This window comes from Amblyraja radiata, chromosome 29 (genome assembly GCF_010909765.2).
Source record: "Amblyraja radiata isolate CabotCenter1 chromosome 29, sAmbRad1.1.pri, whole genome shotgun sequence".
Classification (NCBI taxonomy): domain Eukaryota; kingdom Metazoa; phylum Chordata; class Chondrichthyes; order Rajiformes; family Rajidae; genus Amblyraja; species Amblyraja radiata.
Genome location: NC_045984.1, coordinates 19518800 through 19540057, shown reverse-complemented (window position 1 = coordinate 19540057; position 21258 = coordinate 19518800). Strand labels below are relative to the sequence as shown.

At 48.5% G+C, this 21258-nt stretch overlaps 1 protein-coding gene across 3 annotated transcripts in view; it reads left to right on the top strand.

Annotated features, from left to right (window-relative positions):
• ncan (neurocan) overlaps nt 1-21258 on the top strand; it is a 95574-nt gene that overhangs the window by 39346 nt on the left and 34970 nt on the right. For all 3 annotated transcript variants that reach the window (XM_033046782.1, XM_033046781.1, XM_033046780.1), the window contains 3 exons: nt 7679-7853; nt 13995-14122; nt 15047-15340. In XM_033046782.1, coding sequence (XP_032902673.1) covers nt 7679-7853; nt 13995-14122; nt 15047-15340 — 597 coding nt within the window. The remainder of the gene's footprint in view (nt 1-7678; nt 7854-13994; nt 14123-15046; nt 15341-21258) is intronic.

The following is a 21258-nucleotide window of genomic DNA, read 5'->3' as shown; positions in this document are numbered from 1 at the left end:
CCTGCCTGTGTGCACCGCTATCTGTATAACATGCCCCATCCATAGCACTGCAGGGGTGCCGTTCAGGCTGCCTGCAACACGGTACAATCCAGGGCATTTTATTAGTGGTGTATACTGCAACCACTGTGTACAGAGTGAGAATGTGGAATGCAGACTGTACCCCCTGTTTCCTGGATACAGCCCACCCTGCTTAAAGTCAACAGACAATGATGGATCTGGACAGGTCTGAACACAGGCAGGAGTGTGCACAGACAGAGGTGCACACACGCAGCGTTGGACACAGGCAGGGGTATACACGGGCAGGGGTGAGCACAGGCAGCAGTGGACACAGGCAGGAATGTGCACAGACAGGTGTGTACACAGGCAGGTGTGTGCACAGGCAGAGGTGGACACAGGCAGGGGTGGACACAGGCAGGGGTGGACACAGGCAGGGGTGGACACAGGCAGGGGTGGACACAGGCAGGGGTAGACACAGGCAGGAGCGGACACAGGCAGGCGTGGACACAGGCAGGGGTGTACACAGGCAGGCGTGGACACAGGCAGGGGTAGACACAGGCAGGAGTGGACACAGGCAGGCGTGGACACAGGCAGGGGTGGACACAGGCAGGCGTGGACACAGGCAGGGGTGGACACAGGCAGAGGTGTACACAGGCAGGCGTGGACACAGGCAGGGGTGGACACAGGCAGGGGTGGACACAGGCAGGGGTGGACACAGGCAGGGGTGGACACAGGCAGGGGTGGACACAGGCAGGCGTGGACACAGGCAGGGGTGGACACAGGCAGGCGTGGACACAGGCAGGGGTGGACACAGGCAGGCGTGGACACAGGCAGGGGTGGACACAGGCAGAGGTGTACACAGGCAGGCGTGGACACAGGCAGGGGTGGACACAGGCAGGGGTGGACACAGGCAGGGGTGGACACAGGCAGGGGTGGACACAGGCAGGAGTGGACACAGGCAGGAGTGGACACAAATAGCGGGTGAAATGCCCACTATCACTGCCTCCCTGGGGAGTAATTGATATCCCTCACTATCACTGCCCCCGGAGGGGTAATTGCTTTTGTGACCCACATTTCATGTTGTCTAAAACATTATCACTTCCCTCAGCCGTTGCTTCTTTGAGCAATATTCCCACATTCACCTCTCTCCTTTTTCATTACGGTCTCCACCTTGTCTGAACCCCCCCGTTGATCAGACATGAAGCAGTTTGATTTGCTCATCATTAATCCGTGTGTCTGTATGGTCTGTAACGTTGAGCTGCAGGCAGCCTGGAGCTACCTTGGTATGTTCGTGTGGTCACTACCATCTATACACTGTGGAATGTACTGAACACAGCCTGGCTTCATTTTTGTTATTTTCCTGACCATTGTTCCCCTCCAGTTTCTCAGTCCTTTTCTGTCCCTCCTTCCCAGTTTTTATCCCGTGCTCTAGTTTGATAGTACTTTTAGTTTGGTTTATTGTTAGAGCGTGGAAACAGGCCCTTCAACCACCGAGTCCACAACGACCTGTACACTAGTTCCATTTACTACACATTAGGGACAACTCACAGAAGCCAATTAACCGATAAGCCTGCACGTCTTTGGAATTTGGATGGAAACCGGAGCACCCGGAGAAAACCTACACGGTCACAGGGAGAACATGGGCGGCATGATGGTGCAGCAGTAGATTGGCTGTCCTACAGCGCCAGGGTTCGATCCTGACTACAAGTGCTGTCTTTATGGAGTTAGTGCATTCTCCCTGTGACCATGTGGGTTTTCTCCAGGTGCTCCAGTTTCCTCTCACATTCCACAAAGACATACAGGCTTGAAGGTAAATTGTTTTTTGTAAGTTTTAAATTGTCCCTATTGCTTAGGATAGTGTTAGTATGTGGATGATCGCGGGTCGGCGCAGACTAGTTGGGGCGAAGGGCCCGTTTCCATGCTGTATCTCTAAAATCTAAAGTCTAAACGTGCAAACTCCACACAGACAGCACCCATAGTCTGGATTGAACCCGGGTCTTGGTGCTGTGAGGCAGCAGCTCTACCGCTACTCAGTTCCTTCCCTCCTTCACCCTGCTCTCTCTATTCAGTTCAGCTCCTCACTGAAGGGGTAAATCTGTTTGCTCTGACGTGCCTTTTCTCAGACACACAGGAGAACATTGATTGCAAGGTCAGGTCTGCCACCAGGCCGGCATTCCCAGAGCCGTCCCTCTCATCATCCCATTTGCATCAGTCTTATCTGCTGCTCTACCAGCACACAGTGAGGCCAGGATTTGCCTTCACTATCCTTGCGGTGTTGGGAATCTCTGTCACCCCCTCTCACTGCCTGCCCAGCCCTCGCTGGTCTTCCACCCATCTGCAGGAGCGATGCCTAAGCTGAGAACAAGCTGTCAGCCGAGGCACAGATATTATGGTTCACATCAGCAGCTCATTGCTTAACATGCCTTCGGTGAGAAATGATCTTCACAGCCAGCCTATAAACAAACAAGAAATTGAGACGATGTTAGCTAATGTGGCCAGATATATACTTTAATTAATTTGTGCCATTTGTGCTTCAGTTGCCAGTGCTTGCCATAGTCATAGAGTCATACATCATGACCCAACTTGCACATGCCGACAATGATGTCCCATCTACACTAGTCACACCCGCCCACATTTGGCCCTTATCCCTCTAAATATTTCCAATCTATGTACCTATCCAAAGGTCTTCTAAATGTTGTTATAGTACCTGCCTCAACTTCCTTCTCTGGTAGCTCGTTCCATATTCCTACCACCCTCTGTGTGACAAAGTTGTCCCTCTGGTTCCTATTTAATCTTTTCCCTCCCACTTTAAACCCATGTCCTCGGGTTCTTGATTCCCTACTCAGGATAAAAGACTGTGCATTCACCCTATCTATTCCCTTCATGATTTTATTCACCTCCGTAAGATCACCTCTCATCCTCCTACACTCCAAGGAATAAAGTCCTCATCCAGTAATGTCTGATTAAAGATAGTTTGAAGGTCTCCAATGAGGTAGTTAGGTCAGGATTGCTCTCCAGTTAGTGAGAGGGAATGTTCAGTTGCCTAATGACAGCTGGGAAGAAACTGTCCCTGAATCTGGATGTATGCATTTTCAAACTTCTGTACCTCTTGGCTGAAGGGGGAGGGTAAAAGAGGGAGTGACTGGGGTGAGACTGATCCTTGATTATGCTGGTGGTGTTGCCGAGGCAGCGTGAAATGTAGATGGAGTCAATGGAACGGGGGTTGGCTTGTGTGATGGTCTACGCTACTTTCCCACCCCTCTGCAATTTCTTGAGGTCTTGGATGGAGCTGTTCCTAAACCATGCTGCGATGCATCCCGATAAAATGCTTTCTAAGATCCATCGGTAGAAATTGGCAAGGGTTGTTGGGGACATGTGGGGTTGGTGTTAGTGTTGTTGAGGAAGTACAGGCGTTGGTGTGCTTTCGTGGCCATTGCTTCGATGTGGCTGGTGTTTGTTGGTTTATTATCCAACACCAACCCAGGCCTGACTTATTGAGGGTGTGTCGGTGCTGTCTCTTGCTTGCTGTTTCTGCTGTTTTCACGTGACCCCCAGCGGGCACCTTGTTTCTGGACATTGGGGAAGCTCACTGTAACTCGCTGGGCTCACTGCACCAGGATGGTCCCTTGGTTTAATGGAAGAGTGTAGTGTGGGATATGCGGGGCCAGGGATAGTGGTGAACAGTTCCGCTGCTGCTGCCTCATTGATTCCTAGCCAAGAGCTGCCACTTCTAAACCATTTGAGATGCTTTTAAGAGAGCTATGGAGGGTGTGGTGATGGGAACTTGTCTCCACATGGGGTGGGTGCAGGTCGCTCCAACGAGGTTATCATAGACTGGTACTTCAGCAGACTGGTGAGGTCAGGTTCAGAGGCGTCTCTGTGTAGCTAGTTCACACTACCCGCCGCACCTCTGCCGTTCACTGTCCAGTCCAGCCCTGGCTTGGAAATGGCAATGACTGAGTTGGTCTTCCATGTTACTTTAGACTTAAGAGATACAACGTGGAAAAAGGCCCTTCAGCCCACCGAGTCCACGCCGACCAGCGATCACCGTCTACACTAGCACTATCCTACACACTAGGGACAATTTATATTAACCAGAAGCCAATGAACCTATAAATCAGTACATCTTCGGAGCGTGGGAGGAATCAGGAGCACCCTAAGAAAACCCATGAGGTCACAGGGAGAATGTACAAACTGCGTACAGACAGCACCCTTTGTAAGGGTCAAATCCCGGTCTCTGGTGCTGCAAGGCAGCACTACCACTGAGCCACTGTGCCACCCTGGTTCTCTTTGACACAATGGGCTGAATGTCCTCTTTCCATGCAGTAATGATCAGTGATTGTTTGAAAGGGTTTCTGCACCCTGGATCTGATCCAGAAGAGGTTTCTGGCTCTCAGTTGCCAGCAACATCCATCAGTCTTGTTCAGAGGAACAGTGAACTGGAAGGCACTGAATACAGAAGTGTCAGAGGAATCATGGATGCCCAGGCAGCACGGAGTCCAACTGAGGTGGCTGGAAGGGTGCCAGTGGGCTCTGCACTGCTTGGCTCAGGATGGGTGGGAACCAACCAGTGCAGGGTCCCGTACACCTCCTAGGCAGTGAGTCATATCCAAAGTGTTTATTACAATGCAAGGAGCATGGTGAGCACAGCAGATGAACTTAGAGCCTGGATCGGTGGACCATGTGTGACCATTGTTGGAGGGACAACCTGTTCCGCCGTTTTTAGATGTGTTAGAGAGGGAGGGAAAAGAGGTGTACTAATCAGGGAGACTATCATAGTGGCACTCAGGGAGGACGTACAGGAGGGTTCATCCAACTGAGGCGATATGGGTAGAGCTTAGAAATAAGAAAGGTTCAAGCATTCTAATGGGATTGTACTATAGGTCCCCAGTAGCCAGTGGGATTTAGAGGAACAGATAGGCAACGCAGTGGGCAGTGAGCTGCACGGTAACATGGTGGTAGAGTTGCTACCTTACTGTACCAGAGACCCAAGTTCGATTCTGACCACGGGTAGTATCTTTACAACGTTTGCACATTTTTCCTGTGACCGTATGGGTTTTCTCTGGGTGCTCCAGATTCCTCCCACATCCCAAAGACGCGCAGGTTTGCAGGTTAATGGCTTCTGTGAGTTGGCCCTAGAGTGTAGGATTGAACTAGTGTACGGGGTGATTGTTGGTCGGTGAAGGTTCAGTGGGCTGAAGGGCCTGTTCCTCTACTGTATCTCTAAAACTAAAACTAAGATATGTAGACTGACAACTAAGAGATGCACAAGCTACAGGTTCGTCTTAGTCAGAGACTTTACAGTCATTTCCCCAATACTGCCTGGGACCTGCAAACTGCTTAAGGTTTAGACGGGGGCAGAACTTGTTGGGTGTATCCAAGAGGTTTTCTTGAAACATTATGTGGATAGTCCAAAAGGAGAAGGGTACATAATGGACGTTGCATTGGGAAACGAGCCTGGCCAAGTGACTGATGTTTCAGTGGAAGAGTATTTTGGAGCAGTGATCACAACTCAGTAAGTTAGTAACTTACATCAGTTAGCAATAAGGATAAGTTCAACCTTTGGGGAAGGTACCAAATTGAGGTAAAACAGATTGCAGCATTCTTAGACAGAAGCAAGGGAAAGTAAACTGGGATCATATGTAGGAAGGAAGTGCAGATGCTGGCTTGCACCAAAGATGGAATAGTTGTGGGACTCCACATCTGACATGTGAGTGTTGTTTCAGGGTCAGCTGATCAGAATTCAGGTTCAGCATGTTCCAGTGAGGAGGAGGGATAATGAAGGCAAAGTAAGAGAACCTTGGATGACCAAAGGGGCTGCACATGTGATCAAAAAGAAAAAGGAAGCTTATGTAAGGTTTAGAAAGATGAAATCAGACATGACATTTGAGGAATATTAAGCAAGAAGGAAAGAACTTGTGGGCAATTATAAGGGCCAAAATGGCTTTGGTGAGTCAGATTAAAGAAAATCCTAAGGCTTTTTATACATACATTAAGAACAAGAGGGTAACTAGGGAGATAGTAGGATTGCTCAAGGATAAAGGAGGGAATTATGCTTGAAGTCGGGGGAATGTGCGCAATTATTAAACCTTTTCACCATGGAGAAGAACATGGAGGACAGTGTGATCAGTGTGTGGAATACTAATATGCAAGGGGAGCTTGAGATCAAAAAGGAGGAGGTGTTGGGATGCTTGAGGGGCATTAAGCTCGATAAATCCCCGACAGGATTTATTGAGAGAGGCAAGAGAAGAGATTGCGGGAGGCTTGACGAAGAACTTTGTATCTTCGCCAGCCACAGGTGAGTGCCCGGAGGAATGAAGAGCTCCTTTATTTAAGAAGCGAAGTAGAGTGAGGAGGGATTGTGAAGAAGGCTGTCAAAATATACAACGGGATATAGACCAGATACAGAAAGGGGCAGAGAAACGGCAGGTGGAGTTTATTCCGAGCAAGTGTCTGGTGTTGCACTGTTGGAGGTTGAATGTAAAGAGAAAGTAAACAGTTAACGGCGATATCCTTAAGAGCATTGAAGTACTGAGGGATGTTGAGGTCCAAGTGCATAACTCCCTGAAAGTGGCAACAGAAGTAGATCGAGTGGTAAAGAAGGCGTCTGGTGTGCTTGCTTTCATTGGTTGCAGCTTTATAGGACTTTCGTTCGGCCACATTTGGAGTATTGTGTGAAATTCAAGTTGCCCCAACACAGGAAGGATGTAGAGGCTTTGGTGAGGGTGCAGAAGAGACTTACCAGAATGTTGCCTGGATTAGAGGGTATTAGCAATAAGGGAAAATTGAACATTCTTCGAATGCTTTCTTTGGGGTGTTAGAGGATGAGAAGAGACCTTATAGAAGTGCACAAAATTCCCACTTTCATGGAACCAGCTACCTGTAGTCCTAGTTCTCTCTATTCTACAATACTTCCCAGGGCCCAACCATTTACTGGGTAAGCCTTGCCTATGTTTGTTCTACCAAATTGCTATGCCTCACATTTTATCTGAATTAGACTCCATCCGCCATTCCTTGGCCCGACGGGCCAGTTGATTTAGATTCCGTTGAATCTTCAAAAACTGAGGGGGATGTGTGGAGCTTGCCCTCACAAGGAGTGACCATGGTTGACCTAAAACCCAGAGGATGGGGAATCAAGAACTAGAGCATAGAGATTTAAGGTGAGAGGGAAAAGATTTAATAGGAACCTGAGGGGCAACATTTTCACACAGATATAAGGAATGAGCTGCCAGAGGAGATAGTTGAGGCAGGTTCTATAAAAACATTTAAGAGGCATTTGGACAGGTTCATAGATATGAAAGGTTCAGAGGGATGTGGGCCAAATGCACACAGGTGGGAGTAGTGAATCTTGGTCGGCATGTGCAAGTTAGGTCGAAGGGCCTGTCTTTGTGTTTTACGACTCTATGACTGTGACTCTAGGAGGGAGGAGTGGAAGGAGAAGTGATGGAGAGGTTTCCGTGGAACAGAGGGGTCTGATGGGCTGTAAATGTTTGGTGTGGTTCAGCACTGCAGCTGGGTGTATCATTCTGAGGAAACCTTGCATACGGTGTCCGCCACCTTGAAGTGCAGAGACCGATCCCACGCGCTCAGAAACGTGCAGAGTGAGATGAGTTGGTGCTCGGATAGTCGGAGTCAGGGTTTGTTTGCTGACCTGTGCCTTTGGTTTCTTGCCCTGTTGCAGGGATTGTGTTCCACTACCGCACCGGCAACAGCAGGTACACGCTCACGTTCGAGGAAGCCACACACGCCTGTGGGCAGAACGCGGCCAGGATCGCCACACCCCAACAGCTGCTGGCTGCCTTCCAGGACGGCTTCAATCACTGTGACGCTGGCTGGCTGTCCGACCAAACCGTCAGGTGAGGCATGTGATAACGCACGCACACGGGCATAGGTACACACACGGCTGCACACAGGACACACAGACACAGGCACACACACATGTGTGCACAATAGACACACAGACACAGGCACACACACATGTGCATGACACAACAAAACACACACAACCGTACACACAGAATGCACACACGCAATCACGTGCATACACACAGAATGCACACACGCAATAATGTGCATACACACAGAATGCACACACTCAGGAAACGCACAAACAGACATAATACAAACATAGAATACACAGACAGAACATACACAGAGCGCACACATGTACACACATGCACACACACACACATGCACACACACACACATACACAGAGCACACACATGTACAAACACACACACATGCACACACGCACACACACAGAGCACACACATGTACAAACACACGCACACACACACATGCACACACACACAGAGCACACACATGTACACACACATGCACACACACACATGCACACACACACAGAGCACACACATGTACACACACATGCACACACACACATGCACACACACACAAGCCACACACACACACACACACACGCGCGCACACGCACGCGCACACACACACACACACACACACACACACACACACACACACACACACACACACACACACACACACACACACACACAGAGCACACACATGTACAAACACATGCACACACACACTGCACAGACAGACATACACACACACACAGTCACACAGACATACTCAGGTGCACTGTTTTGCTCTCTTCCTGTGGTACAAACATGCGGAGGCACAGAAGGTGCACTGGGTGGGGATTCATTGTCACCAACATTCTGAAGAGTGAAAGGTGATCTGTTGGAGATGCCGGTGTTTGAGGTGGATTGGCAGAGTGGACGGAAAGGTGTTATGTATCCGGCTGGAGATTAGAACCAGGGGCACAGTCTCATGCTCAGGGGGAAGCCATGTCTGAACGTAATGAGGAGGGATTTCTCCACTCAGTGTTGGGAATATTTGGGATTCTGTCTCCGTTGTGCCAGGGATACAATGTCTCGGATTACAGATGTTGGAACAGTGAGAGTTGGAGTGGGGATTGAGTACAACATGGAGAAGACATGGAACCAGCCATACTTCCAGTCAATGGTGGGATAGGATCGAGGGGCTGAATGGCAACTTCTGCTCCATTTCCTTCTTCTCCAAGTGGTTCTGTTCAGGCAGTGTAGGAGCATCCAGAGGGACCCACAGCCAGCCGGGAATTCTAATTAAAATATAAACTTTACACAGCGCCCTACTTAACAAAACTAATTGACAGAACACAGTCATTTACCCTTTAATAAAATCCAATCAAGAGCCACCTATCCTTACGGCAGTGGATTTCTGGTTGCTATCATGACCTATTTGCATTTCCTTTTAATTAGTTGGTCGAGAGTTAATTTATTTGATTTTTTTTCATGTTCAGTTGTGTTTTAGCTGACGATTATCAGCCTGTTTCTCTTCCTCCCCACCCCCTCTCTTCCACCCCATCCTATCACTGTCCTTCCCTCTCCCTCCCTTCTTCATCTCCCTTTCTCTTGCTCCTATTTCTCTAAACCACACTCCACACCCTCTTTCTCTCTTAGTTTTTCCTCCCTTTCTTTGTCCCTCCCCTCACTCTCCTTTTCTCCACTCCCCTCCCCTTCCCTCTGCCTCCCCTTCTCTCACTCGTGCTCTCTTTCTCCTCATCACTCTCTCCAACCACCCCTCACTCTTTTTTTTAAAAAAACTGAAAATGCTGGAAACACCCATCAGGTCAGGCAGCATCTGTGGAGAGAGGATCAGACTTTATGTTGCGAGTCTTTGTCAGAACAGGGAAAGGGAGAAAATACAGAGTTTTGAGTTGCAGAATGCATGGGGATGGGTGGCCGGGTGAGGCCAGGGTTGCTGCGTGGATGGGGAATCTCATTGGCGTTGGTGGAACTTGTGAGAGGTGATCTGCTGAAGGAGAGGCCAAGGTTCTCCCTCACTGACCTCTGCTCAGCTGTCACTCCACGGGCAGGCAGCACATGACATGTTGCTCCACCTGAGGCAGTCTGTGGACCTGTCAGCTCACACTCGTCCCTCTGCCTGGTGTAATGCTTCACATATCTTTAGACTTTAGAGATATACGGCCACACGGGCTCGGTGGGCTGATGGGCCTGTGTTCCTGCACTGTATCTCTAAACCCTAAAATCTAAAGTCTAAAGATGCTGTCAGACCCGCTGAGTTCCTCCAGCACTTTGTGTTTTTGCTCAAGATTCCAGCATCTGCAGCTCCTCTGTTTACAGGTGCCTTTGATGATGTGATGGAAAGCCACTTATCCACATCTGCCATCACTCAGAGAGAGGCCGAACTGATAGCAATGTTGGTGAACAACAAATGTCACTGAGATAATAATAGGTTGCGTGCATGAATAAATCTGTGACATATGAAATGTTAACCGTAAAGGTGTCGAAGTGGAGGCAGCGGATGTGTCCAGATTCAGAGGTTAGAAGCGCTCTTTGGAGACCTGCCCTGCTAGATCCCAGATACACTCTTATGCCCCTGTCCCACTAAGGAAACCTGAACGGAAACCTCTGGAGACTTTGCGCCCTACCCAAGGTTTCCGTGCGGTTCCCGGTGGTTCCCGGAGGTTTTTGTCAGTCTCCGTACCTGCTTCCACTGCCTACAACCTCCGGCAACCACCTGCAACCTCCGGGAACTGCACGGAAACCTTGGGTGGGGCGCAAAGTCTCCAGAGGTTTCCATTCAGGTTTCCTAAGTGGGACAGGGGCATAACTCTCTCCGATCAGGATAGTCTGGTGCGGAGACTGTGGGGTCCAGAGATCTTGCAGCCCTGCATTGTGATACTGAGGGAGTGCTGCACTCTTGGGCAACATCCCATCTTTCCTCTCTATTCCTTTGAGCCCTCCCTGTATTCTCCTCACAGCCGACCCCATTCAAGGTTGGGTCTAGGGGGCTGGTGGAGAGATTGGGGTATTTGGAATTGAAGGGCAGAGCCTTGGATTCAGGAGTGAGGTGAGGGAATTCTGTACAGTGTCGGGTTGGGAGGGAGTTGGAAGGATCATGGAACATAGAGCGGGAACGGGGTCTTTAGCCCACAAAACTGATCTCATCTGCCAGTACATGATTCATATCCCTCTATTCTCTGCAATTCCACGTGCCTATCTAACTGCTTCTTAAACGCCACTATCATATCTGCCTCCACCACAACCCCGGCAATGCGTTCCAGGCCCCCACTGCTCTCTGTGTAAAATAACTCGGCATTAAACTTTCCCCCTCTCGCCTTATAGCTATGCCCTCTAGTGTTGGACATTTCCATGCTGGGAATAAGGTCCTGACAGTTGACCTCACCTACTGTATGCTTCTCATACGTTCATGGGGCACAGGAGCAGAGGTAGGCCATTCGACCCATCGAGACTATGCCCTTCAATCATGGCTGATCTTACTTTCTCTCTCAACCCCATTATCCTGCCTTCTCCCCATAACCTTTGACACTAAGCAAGAGCACGTCAAAATGTGCTTTAAAAATACCTGATGACTTGGCCTCCATAGCCATCTGTGGCAATGAATTCCACAGATTCACCACCCTCTGGCTAAAGAAAATTCTCCTCATCTCCTTTTTAAAGGTATGTCCTTTAATTCTGAGGCTGTGCCCTCTGGTCCTAGACTCTTGCACCAGTGGATACATCCTCTCCATATCAACTCTATCCAGGCCTTTCATTATTTAATAGTTCAATATTTCCCCCTCATCCGTCTAAACTCCAGTGAGCACTGGCCCAGAGGCATCAAACACTCATAACTCGTTAACCCGATAATTCCTGGGATCATTCTTGTAAACCTCCTTTGGACCATCACCAACGCCTGGTGACATTTTTTATTAAGCTAAGCGACTGAGACATCAAAAAGATGAGCAATGGAGTTGGGTCCCTGGTCAGACATGGTCTCAGTGAATTAGAGAATCTGAAAAGAGCCTGATGAACCCAGAGGTCTCCCAGACTTGTGCAGGGAATAGATTGATCAGATCAGTGGCCACTTTGTCTTTCACCAGCGAGGGGACTGTGTGGGTTGAGGAAGACCAGGGGGAGGCCTGCAAGTGAAGATAGTGGGGCCAGAGCTCTGGAGAATTGTGCTGCAACTCCTGTACACGGCGCTGTCATTTCAGAGAGAGCTTCACCTGCATTCAGCTTCTCTCAGCTTCTCTAACAAAAAGGCTTTTAACCCAAGCCAAACTGTCTTCCCGTCTCAATATTTACTTCAAAATAGAGCTAGCTTTAAAGGCAGTGATTACTTAAAATTAATAGGAGCATTGGGATTTGAATTGTCAGATAATTTAATTTCATCATAAAACCTTGTTATTCATGTGAATACAACTCCCTCCCCCACACACAGTTATTCTATCTATGAAACATTTTCCCTTTGTACATTAATAATTCTCCTGCTGTCTCAAGTTTCAAAGGTGACACGCTCCCTGAATATCTGCTCTCACATATCACATTCTCTGTTCACTTTCTCCAAGTTAAAGATGTAGCCGTGGGCACTCGCATGGGCCCCAGCTATGCCTGCCTTTTTGTTGGTTGTGTCGAACAGCCCTTGTTTCAGGCGAACACTGGCCCTATCCCCCAAGCTCCTTCTCTGCTACAACGACGATTGCATTGAGCTACCTCCTGCACCCGTGCAGAATGCGCTGATTGCATTAACTTCTCCACTAAATTCAAACCTGCCCTCACATTCACCTGGACTCTCTTCGACACCTCTCTCCTTTCTTGATCTTTCTGTCTCCATTACAGGGGACAGTCTATCGACTGACGTCTACCACTATCCTACCACTTTCCCACGTTTATCTGGACTACACTTCCTCCCATGCTGCCTCTAGCAAAGATTCTGATCGACATAAAATGCTGGAGTAACTCAGCAGGACAGGCAGCGTCTCTGAAGAGAAGGAATGGGTGACGTTTCGGGGCGAGACCCTTCTTCAGACTGATGTCAGTGGGGGTGGACAGTACATAGATAAGGAAGTATATAGATAAGGAAGTGCAAGGTGTGAAACAGGACAAAGGGAATAAAGGTCAAGGAAGATGTAGAATAGATCACTGTTAGTTGGGAGAAGGTAACGACGAAGCAAACAGAGATAAAATGTAGTCGGAGACACTAAGACTGGTAGAATAACGGGAAAGGAGAGAGAGGGAAAGCAAGTGTTACTTAAAGTGAGGGAAAGCAAGGGTTACTTGAAATTAAAATAGTTTTATCAAAGATACTATTCCCTACTCTCAATTCCTTCGATTCCTTCGATTCCACCACATCTGCTCCCAAGCTTTCCATTCTAGGACCTCTGAGATGTTCTCTTACTTTAGTAAACATGGTTTCCCCCCAGCTTTGCCCTGGTCCCCACCTTTTACCGCACCAATCTCCACATCCAACACATCATCCTCCGACAGTTCCGACACCTCCAACATGATCCCACCACCAGTCACATCTTCCCATTTCCACTCCTTTCCGCCTTCTGCAGAGACCGTTCCCTCTGTAATTCCTGGGTTCACTAAAACCCTTCGTACCAAAACCACCCCCCTTCCCAGGTACTTTCATCTGCAACTGCAGGAGATGTAACACATCCCTATACCTTCATCAGTCAGTATTGGCATTCATCAATCAAAGTATTGAGTATAGAAGCTGGGAGATCATGTTGCAGTTGTATAAGATGTTGGTGAGACCTCATTTAGAGCATTGAACTCAGTTCTAGGCACCATGTTATAGGAAAGATGTTGTCAAGCTGGAAAGGGTACAGAGTAGATTTACGAGGATGTTGCCAGAACTAGACGGTCTGAGCTATAGGGAGAGGTTGAGTAGGCTGGGACTCTATTCCCTGGAGCGCAAGAGGATGAGGGGTGATCTTATAGAGGTGTATGAAGTCATGAGATGAATAGACCAGTGTAGAAAGCTGGGGCAGTGTTGAATTATTCCCAGGATTAGTCTCAGTGGTTGTGAAGTTCCTTCAGATCTTCTTGTACAAGCTGATGATTTTTATGTCATATTGATGAGGAAAAAAGCTGCAAATAAATAGTAATAAATATTCCACTGAATAATGAAAATAAATCCGAATGGTTATTTTTTTTGACAGGTATCCAATCAGAACACCGAGACCTGGTTGCTATGGAGATAAGTTTGAATACCCAGGCATCAGAACCTATGGTGTTCGGGATCCTGATGAGCAGTATGACGTCTACTGTTACATCGCGGAGCAGAAAGGCAAGTGGGGATTGGCTTGGTGTAGATGGGAGAAGGAGCAGGGCAATGAGCCTGCACAATGGGCACCATGAACACCACCACCTCTGACTCTGGGGCTTCATGTGAAGGACTCTAAGTGCTGGAGTAATTTAGGCAGCATCTCCAGAGGACATGGATAGGTGACGTTTCTTCAGACTGGGCAATGTTTCGGGTCGGGACTCTTCTTCAGATTGTTTACTGTTTCACGTGATATAGCAGCCCTGCAAACCAGCTGATTCGGATCTGATGAAAAGTCATTGCTTTGAAACTTTGCCTGGCCCTCCACATATGCTGCCTGACCCACTGAGGTTTCCAGCCCTGGAAACAGGCCCTTCAGCCCAACTTACCCACTCCGACCAACATGCCCCACCTACACTGATCCTGCCTGACTGTGTTTGGCCCATGTCCCTCTTCTAAACCTTTCCTATCCATGTGACTGTCTAAAAGTTTCTTAAACGTGATAGTACCTGCCTCAGCTATCTCCTCCGGCAGCTTGTTCCATATACCTACCACCCTTTGTGCAAAAAAAGTTGTCCCTCAGGTTCCTATTAAATCTTTCCTCCCTCATCTTAAAGAACCTTCAACTAAATTGGAAAGGTGTTAAAGGAGAATCTACGAGGTGCAGGGAAGGTGGCGGAGGGGGTTTCTCTCAAGGGGTAAAACTGAGTGATAATGGGGTAAGCAGTCAAAAAGGCTCTCTGATCAGTGAGTGAACAGGAACCCTCTCTTGCTCTGGCTGAGCAACGTTACATTGTGGTTCCACAGAGGGTCCATGCACAACAGCTGAGGTTGGACAGGCTGGATGGGGACACTGGGTGACTCTGGGCGGGATGGAGAGCTCGGCCCTCCTGCCTGCTCACCTACAGCCTTGGCACTGACCGAGAGCCTGGCTTTCTTTGTTCACAGGCACCGTGTTTCACCAGTCAACAACCCGCAAGTTGAACCTGACCGAGGCTCTGCACCACTGCCGGACCCAGGGGGCGGAACTGGCCACCGCTGGCCACCTGTTCCTGGCCTGGAGCCAGGGCTTGGACCGCTGTGACGCAGGCTGGCTGGCCGACGGCAGTGTGCGTTACCCAATCAATGTCCCGCGCAGGAACTGTGGTGGAGATGTGCCCGGAGTCAGGACCATCTATCAGCTCGCAAACAGGACGGGCTTTCCTGACCCTGGTTCAAAGTATGATGCCTACTGCTTCAGAGGTAAGCTCTCAGCGTTCACTGATCACTGTTATTATGTCAATGTGGAGAGAGCGGGAATGGGGCTGATTTAACCAGAACATTGCCATTCTCATCTAAAGGTTTCTTTGCCTGTGTGTTGTGTTCTAGAATATACATTGGCAGTGAATAATAGGGCCCTGGGGAGGTAGATTTGTCTAGTGTTGCATAGTGGAGGGATCTAGAAGTGCAGGTACATAGTTCCTTGAAAGTAGCATCACAGGTAGATAGGGTGCTCAAGAAGGCTCTTGATATGTCGGCCTTCATCAGTCGGCCTTCAGAGTGAGTGAAAAAGCTGGGAGGTTATGATGCAGTTGTATAAAACATCAGTCAGTGGGGCCACATTTGGAGTATTGTGTTCACTTTTGGTCACCCTGCTATAGGAAAGATGTTTTGTAAGGAACTGCAGATATTGGTTTACACCAAAGATAAACACAAATTGCTGGAGTAACTCAGAAGGTCAGGCAGCATCTTTGGAGAAAAGGAATGGGTGACGTTTCAGGTTGAGACCCTACTTCAGACTCAGATGTTGTTAAGCTGGAAAGGGTGCAGAGAAGACCTATGAGGGTGTTGCCAGGACTTTTGAGCCTGTGCTACAGGGAGAGGTTGAGCCGGCTATGACTTTATTCGTTGGAACGTAGGAGGATGAGGGGAAAGAGGCGCATAAGATCATAAGGACTTCGATCATTAAAAACACACAGTCTTTTACCCAGAGTTAGTGAATCAAGAACCAGCGAAGATAGGTGATGGGGGAAAGAATTAATAGGAACCTGAGGGGCAACTTTTTAATACAAAGGGTGGTGGGTATATTGAACGGGCTGCCAGAGGAGGTTCTCTTGGTGTAAGTCTCTTTTGCCTGTGGTCGTGTGGCTAATTCTGAGTGTGTTCAGGACTTGCAACATATAGGATTTCTGTCTGATCCAGCTTCAGAAGTGAAGGGATGACAGGGCTGTTCTATTACCGAGTCCTTTATGTCGAGTGAGTATTCTCTCCTTAGAGACATCGGTGCTTTGTAGTCTCCTTCTTCTTCTTTCGTGTGGCATGCACAGCCTAAAGTTGTTGGACAACTTGTTCTATTTGATCTTCCGTTTGTGCACGTCGAGTTGATTGCATTAGTCGAAGCAGGGCGGACCACGTGAAGGTTGCAATCTTCCACCCCGGTGCTTTGTAGTGAACGACTATTGCTGAAAGTCTGTATCCGCCCGTTAGCCGGGGTCCAGGGCACAGGGCACGATCCACACCAGCGGGGCCAGAAAGCATTTTACCGCATTTTAGAAGTCATTTTATTGAGATGCATCACAGCATGGTTTAGGAACAGCTCCATCCAAGAATGGCAAGAAATTGCAGAGAATTGTGGACAGAGCCCAGGCCATCACACAAACCAAACTCACTTCCATTGACTCTATTTACATCTCACGCTGCCTTGGCAAGACCACCAGCATAATCAAGGACAAGTCGCACCGACCACTCCCTCTTCTCCCCTCTTCCACCGGGTTCAAGGTATAGAAGTATGAAAATGCACACCTCCAGAAGCATGGACAGTTTCTTCCCAGCTGTTAAAAGGCAACTGAACCATCCTTCCAACAACTAGAGAGCAGACCTGAGCTACTATCCACCTCATTGGAGACCCTTGGACTATCTTTGATTGGACTTTTCTGGACTTTATCTTGCACTAAACGTTATTCACTTTATTCCCTTTATCATGTACACTGTGGACGGCTCGATTGTAATCATGTACTGTCTTTCCGCTGACTGGTTAGCACGCAACAAAAGCCTATCACTGTATCTCAGTACATACGACAATAAACTAAACGCAAACTCAAACTCAGGGCAACTTGGGCTTTGAATCCAGCTGTGCTTTGTGTACAGTGGTAGATCAAGCTGGAACCTCAATGAGTGTCATTTGCTCAAAACAATGCTTTCAGCCTATGATATAAAACCGCAGCGGCAACAAACAAAAGCCTGGAGCTTGATGTATTTCAGGCGGAGAGAGGTAGCCAGCCTACTGATCGCCCCAGGGTGCTCTGGGATTAAATATCACTCTGAGAGCAGCTGTGAGTGACTCAGGGAGAAAATTAAAGGGGGCATGGGGCAGCTGATTCCTTCCATTGTAATTGAACATGTATTAGTTATCATAATATTGGAGGCTTTACAAGGATAACGTCTGTTTGGATAATTAAGAGCGTATCTGTTCTAATCAGCTGTGTGAAAGCTGTGCAGTGTAAAGGCGGGGTATTCTAAGGTGGGAGAGGCTGATCTGCCGGGTGCTAAGGATGACACCTTCAGATGTATCTCCAGACATAGTCACTATTCCTAGACCGCTGAAGACACAAAGTGCTGAAGTAGCTCAGTAGGTTAGGCAGAGTATCAGGAGAAAATGGATAAGTGACGTTTCCGGTCAGGACCCTTTTCAGACATCCCTTGATTGAGGTCAACGATCATCGTGTCTCTGCCTTGCCTAAGGGTCCTGGTGGGGGCAACCTACTCCCCTGGCATCTGGTCGTACAGCATGGAAACAGACCCTTCAGCCCAAGCCTTTGTGCTATCTCTGTAGCCTGCTTCCAGGTGCCACTCTGCAGAGTCTCAATACTCACCGTGACTTCCTTCCTCAACACTCCATGAGGAATTGCCTTCATGCTCACTCCAGGAGGTAGAGTCTGATCTTCATGTCGCTGGCAAAAGCCTTTGTCCTAACTCCTTCAAATGTACACCCTCTGTCATCAAACTCTACCTTTTCCTTTCCCATCTTTTAGTTTTAGCTTTAGGGATACAACAGCATGTAAACAGGACCTTCGGCCCACTGAGTCCACACTGACCAGTGATCACCCATCACACGAACGTTCCACGTCCTACACACTACGGGCAATTTACAGAGGCCAATTACCTGACAAACCTGCATGTCTTTGGAATATGGGGGGAAACCGGAGAACCCGGAGAAAACCCACACGTACAAAGGAGGATCATGTCCAAACCCTTGTTCTCTAACCTGTCCTCATGGCACGTTGAGCAACATGTCAGTTTTAAAATTCCAATTCTTGTTTTCCAATCTTACAGCAATTTCACCGTCCCTGTCTCTGCAATTCCCTCCAGTGCTAGGACCCTTCCAACATCTCCCCACACCGGGATCTGTGACCTGCCATCAGCAGCCCAACTTTCTCCAGTCAGGGCCCTGACCTCCCTCAGCCCAATGTCCTCTCCCTCTCGCTCCAGCTCCTCTCTCCATCTCCCCTCCCTAACTCCCCTCCCCATCTCCCCCTCTCCGTCTCCCTTCCCCAACTCCCTTCCCATCCACCCTCCCCCTCTCCATCTCCCCCTCTCCACTCTCCCTCCCCATCTCCCCTTCTCCCCCTATACGTCTCCCCTCCCCAACTACCCTCCATTCTCCCCTCCTTGTCTCCCCCGCTCCATCTCTCCTCTCCGTCGCCCCTCTCCATCTCCCCTCTCCGTCTCCCATTCCCCTTCTCCCATTCCCCATCTCTCCTCCCCATCTCTCCTCCCCATCTTCCCTCCACGACTCCCCTCCCGTCTCCCCTCCCTTGTCTCCCCTCCCCCCCCAATCACTGCACCTCCCCTCCGTTCATGAGACCGTGTGGGTTTTGTTGGTCAAGCTACCGTGATGTAGCTTAGAACGGAGACGAGGAAACACTTTTTCTCACAGGGGGTGGTGAGTCTGTGGAATTCTCCGCCTCAGAGGGCGGTGGAGGCAGGTTCTTTGGATGCTTTCAAGAGAGAGCTAGATAGGGCTCTTAAAAATAGCGGAGTCAGGGGATATGGGGAGAAGGCAGGAACGGGGTACTGATTGGGGATGATCAGCCATGATCACATTGAATGGCGGTGCTGACTCGGTGCCAAATGGCCTACTCTTGCACCTATTGTCTATTGTCTATTGATGTACCTGCCTGTGCTCTCCCACAATTTCAGCTTCTTTAGATAGGGATACTTTGTTGTTTGAAACCCAAACCTGCAGAGGCAAAGTCACCAGCTCTGCCTCATTCCATACAAACATGCTTCCAATTGCTGTGCAGTCTTGTGGGGTGTATCTGGAGAAATCGAAAATCCCCACCTGGGCTCCAGGTTAAGAGTTTACAGACATCAAGCAGCAAGCAGCGTGCAGTCGGCATCGTGTAGCATGACAATTCATTGGTTTGAGTCGATTTTCTTTGCTCCCATTAAGTATCTTTCATACTCCATTAAGTTTTGTCTGCACAATATTTCAAAACTGTTTAATTTGGATGAGTAGATGAAATGGAACAAACTGAATATAATATTTCATACTTGGTTTGAATCTGCTGACAAATATTAAAATTAACATGAACCGTTATGGTTATACAGCATGAAAGTCAAGTTGTTCGGATGAGTGCCCTCCGTTCCGTTTAATTAGAATCGCTCTGCATCGCCGGGGTCCAAGCAATTGAGTCAACACCTTGTCTAAGGGGATTGAATAATGTTCTGGTGTTGGCCGGGCTTCTGGGTGACTGCTTGCCTCTGAGGTCAGGCTCCTCCTGGAGATATGCATGTACTCTAGACGGGCCATCCAGACTGGTTAAACTGAAAGGTTGTGTTGATGTAAAAGATTGCACTGTAGTTCCATAATTAGGTGTGCACTTGGAACTTAAAGATCACCCAGCAGTAATTGCAAGTCCTTCCCAAATCTTACAGCTGATATCTATTCCTTAGAACACAGCACATAATATTTGTCCTTCGGCCCCCAATATCTGTGCTGAACATGATGCCAAGATAAACTAATCTCCTCTGCCTGCATATGATCCATATCCCTCCATTCCCTACATATCCATGTGCCTATCCTAAAGCTTAAATACCGCTATTGTATCTGGCTCCAGATACTTATTTCTTGACTTTTTAACTCATACTCAACGCCCCAACCAATGAAGGCAAACATACCATATGCCTTCTTTACCACTCGAACTACTTGTGTTGCCATTTTCAGAGAGCTGTGGATTTGGTTCCCAAGGTCCCTCTGTACATCAATGCTAAGGGTCATGCCATGAACAGTATACTTTCCTTTTACTTTTGACCATGCGAGCGCAACACCTCACACTTACTCCGATTAAATACAGATTCTATTTCTCCACTCACTTCTGTAGCTGATCCATATCCCGCTGTATACAGTCCATGATTCCAGCAAGCTTGGTGTCATCTACTAATCAACCTGTCCACGTTTACATCACTAACCAACGTTGGGAAGTACCAGATGATCTGGCCATTATATGGTGTAGGATTTTGCTGTGAACTATTTTGCTGCTAACTTCCCAATTTCACTAAAGTGACTACTTAACAGAGTATGTCATCGGCTGGGTCATCCTGAAGTGCAATAGAAACAAATTCCCTGGAGCTGAGAAAGAGTCACAGCCGCATCCCTGGAGCCTCCCCCCCTCCCCCTGAACCAAGTGTCCCACGCATTGGGAGCTGCTGCTAGCTCAGAGCGAATTGCCTGCCATGCCGTACCTTGGAACATAGTTTGGACATTGCCAGTGGGGATGGGCAGGGATCTGCACAACTGACACTTGGTCAGAGGCCGAGCCTGCCTGCCTGTGTCTGGCCCAAATCCCTCTAAACCTATCCTATCCATGTATCTGTCCAAACATTTTTTAAACTCCGTAGTGTATGGCTTGCATTTCATGGCCATCGTGCAGCTTCTGGCTGTGGATGAGAAAGTGGGCTAACATAGACCTAGTGTGAATGGCTGATTGATGGTCTGCGCGGACTCTGTGGGGCAAAAGGCTCGCTTCTATGCTGTATATTTCAGTTTAAAAAAATCCAAAGTCAAGACCGATGGATATTACGTGGTAAAGATGTTACAGAACAGCGGGCACAGCCACAGAATAAAATGCATTAAATCACTTCAGAGAACAGTTGAAAGGAAACTTCTGTCACTTGTAAAC